The 2,804-nt window shown below is 41.3% G+C and overlaps 1 protein-coding gene across 1 annotated transcript; it reads right to left on the minus strand.

Annotated features, from left to right (window-relative positions):
* Positions 1–1,895: 1,895 nt before the first annotated feature.
* Positions 1,896–2,693, minus strand: SIKE1 (suppressor of IKBKE 1; the record flags this gene model as incomplete). The annotated part of the gene is made up of 3 exons (XM_010168778.1): positions 1,896–1,985; positions 2,310–2,423; positions 2,551–2,693. Coding segments are annotated over 3 exons (347 nt in total), but the record flags the coding sequence as incomplete, so codon positions are not given.
* Positions 2,694–2,804: the final 111 nt, after the last annotated feature.

Genomic DNA, 2,804 nt, shown 5'->3' on the forward strand with positions numbered 1-2,804 from the left:
CGGAACCCTCGGTGCGGGGCGGGCAGGGCCCCGGGAAGGGAGACGAGCGCCGCCCCCCGCGCGCTGGCGCCGCCGGGGCAGACGCTTTGTGTGCGGGGCTCCCGGCCGGGCAGAGCCGAACGCCCGGTCCAGAACCTCGGGGCCAGTTTTAACGCGGGCTGAGTGGGTCTGCGGTCGGGGATGGACAGTCACACGTTCCAGACTCACGGACAGTAGCAAACGGGACGCATTTAAACTTCCCCTGCTAATTACGGCTCATTACTAATTAATAACAAATTCCTTAGTCAAAGCAGCTGCTCTTTAGCTTCCATTTTCTCAGCAACTAGCCCATTAGAGGAATGTTAACCTACATCATAATGAAGGATAGTGAAGGTAAAAAAACATCATCTCAGACATTTCAGGTGACATTAATTTAAAGAGAGAAAAATGCAACATTTTTGGTCATTGTAATATTTCATTCAGGGGAGAGAAAAATTAGGGGAGGTGCGAAAGGCTTGGGTATGTGCGAGACAATTACCTCCAGGACTCACAAAACAGAACACGCTTGAGAAAATGCTGCCCATTGGTTTTGTTTTGTTTTTTAATTCCCTCTTAAACAATTTCTAATAGAAAAGGATTGTACACAAGAATACTCCTGTACAGAAATCCCTTATATCTACCAAACAATCTTGCTGGATATTACAAATGTTGCAAGAAAACATCACTTAATAAAGCACAAGAACGTAAGTCACCTTCTGCACCCATCAAAAAGTCTCACTTGGGGAAAAAGTGGTACAACACTTTAATATTGGAAACGAGATGGTTACTGTTCTTGGAGGATCATTCTTTGATGACAAGTAAGAAAGAAATCTTTATATTAAAGGTAATTAAAAAAATCACAATATTAATAAATTCCTACAACCCTGCAACTCTAACATCACTCAATACAGGATTCTGCAATAACTACGTGACATATATCACTAGACTTACCTGTGATCTAACATTAAAAACATGTCTACACGGTTGGTTTTGGTTTGGTTTTGAGGCAGACCTCAGCTCACTCTTCCTAAAGTCCAAAGTGGTGGGAGGCCAAAGAGCTTTGATCTGAAAGTGCCGTGTTCTGTGCAGGGTTTGAGTGCACTGCCTTCACATCAGAGCTAGCCAGTATCCACACACCCTGGAGCATTGCTAGAGCCGGAGCAGGTCTACCCATAAAGAAAAATCAGTCAAATAGACAACGTACTTCAAAAGCGCACACGTGTCAGAAAGAGGCATCCACTCTGATTTTCACCCCTAAGTGAAGGTAAAGTGTGCTCTTTATAAGAGTTACCACTTAAAGTGCTCTCCTGGCTACCTGCTGTTCTCTTGATCGGCTTCTAAGCAGTTGTCCAAGTAACAATGTTAACCCAGACAAATACTGAGTGTTCGCTCTTCAAAGCGATCAAAGGCTCTGCGTGTCTGCCTTTGTGCAGGCAGAACACGCTATGTGTACCTACCATTTACAATGTAGTTTTTGAATAATCTCTTATTCCTTCTATCAAACAAAATAATCACAATCTGTATTATGTTCTCTAGCTACTGACCAGGTGGATCTAAGTGCCATCTGCACAGTTGGAATTATTAACTAGAGCTCATAAAAATAACAAATGGGAGAGAAAAAAAACAACAAGGGAGTACACTTCATAAATACTTCATTGTTAAGCATCTGTATGCTGCAATTACTAAGACAGAGCAGCAACGCAAGCCTTTGCCATCAAGAACATGTAATTATAGAAAAAAGCAGAGAAAACAGCCCGCACATTTTGAAAGATAAAACAAACGTACAAGGAAACACCTGAAAGAACAAATCAAACCTCGTGTTGTAGGGTAGTTTCGTAATAGTCTCTGAAGATTTGGAGATAAGGTTATTTTGCGACCTAAGCTTCACAGTCAGGCAGATCTTCTCTCCCCACCTCAAAAGATTCTTTGCTGATTGACAATAGTTCACGCAGCTCTTTGTTTTCAAGCTGCAAAATCAATATTTTTGCTGAAATAGAAATGAGCTAATTCACAATTAAAGGACTATAATCTTTAAACAGCCCCAGCCCTTCACAGCTAAATAAAACATTGATTCTGTAACATAAGCATTAATATATATTAATACATCTGGCTTTATAAATATATAACACAAACATCAAGAACTTGAAAACAAACAGATCATCTTCTGCATTTCCTGATGCCAACTCCAAATTTTTTATTGCTATAAATCCTTTGACACATACATAGAAAGCCCAGAGTAAGTCTAGAGATTCCCAAAAGCTTGATCTATCCTTAGCAATTGTGTATCTTACCTCCAGCTGAGCTATTTTCTCCTGAACTTTAAAGAACTGATCATCATCAACTTGAACAGCTTTTCTCATCACCTCTCCCATCTCACATATTCTGTCTATTTGACTTTCAATTTCCTGAAAGACATAAAGATAATATATCCAACATGTTCAGGCAAAAGCAGCAGTAATAATTTATCTCTTCTAAATAAATTCCTTTCATTTTCTTGATTCTGGAATATTTTCTGCCCTGGTCCCACCTTACCAAGGAATTAGCCTGATGAACTTTCAAGACTGGTTCTGCATCTTCACCTTTTCTCCCTTGCAAAAGCTGTAACATCTGCTTTCTGTATTTGCTCATGATAAGCTCTAAGGCATCCTGGTGCTCCTCCAGCGAGATCCACAGCTCTGCAAAACACAGGATGTCGTTGCCACAAACGACAAGCCATTTTTCACAGCCAGGACAGCAGATGCCCAGAGGTGCTCGGTACCAGCTCCTCGCTTGACTCCTGCGACCCC

The sequence above is a fragment of the Antrostomus carolinensis genome, unplaced genomic scaffold (assembly GCF_000700745.2).
Source record: "Antrostomus carolinensis isolate BGI_N321 unplaced genomic scaffold, ASM70074v2 Scaffold55035, whole genome shotgun sequence".
Taxonomy (NCBI): domain Eukaryota; kingdom Metazoa; phylum Chordata; class Aves; order Caprimulgiformes; family Caprimulgidae; genus Antrostomus; species Antrostomus carolinensis.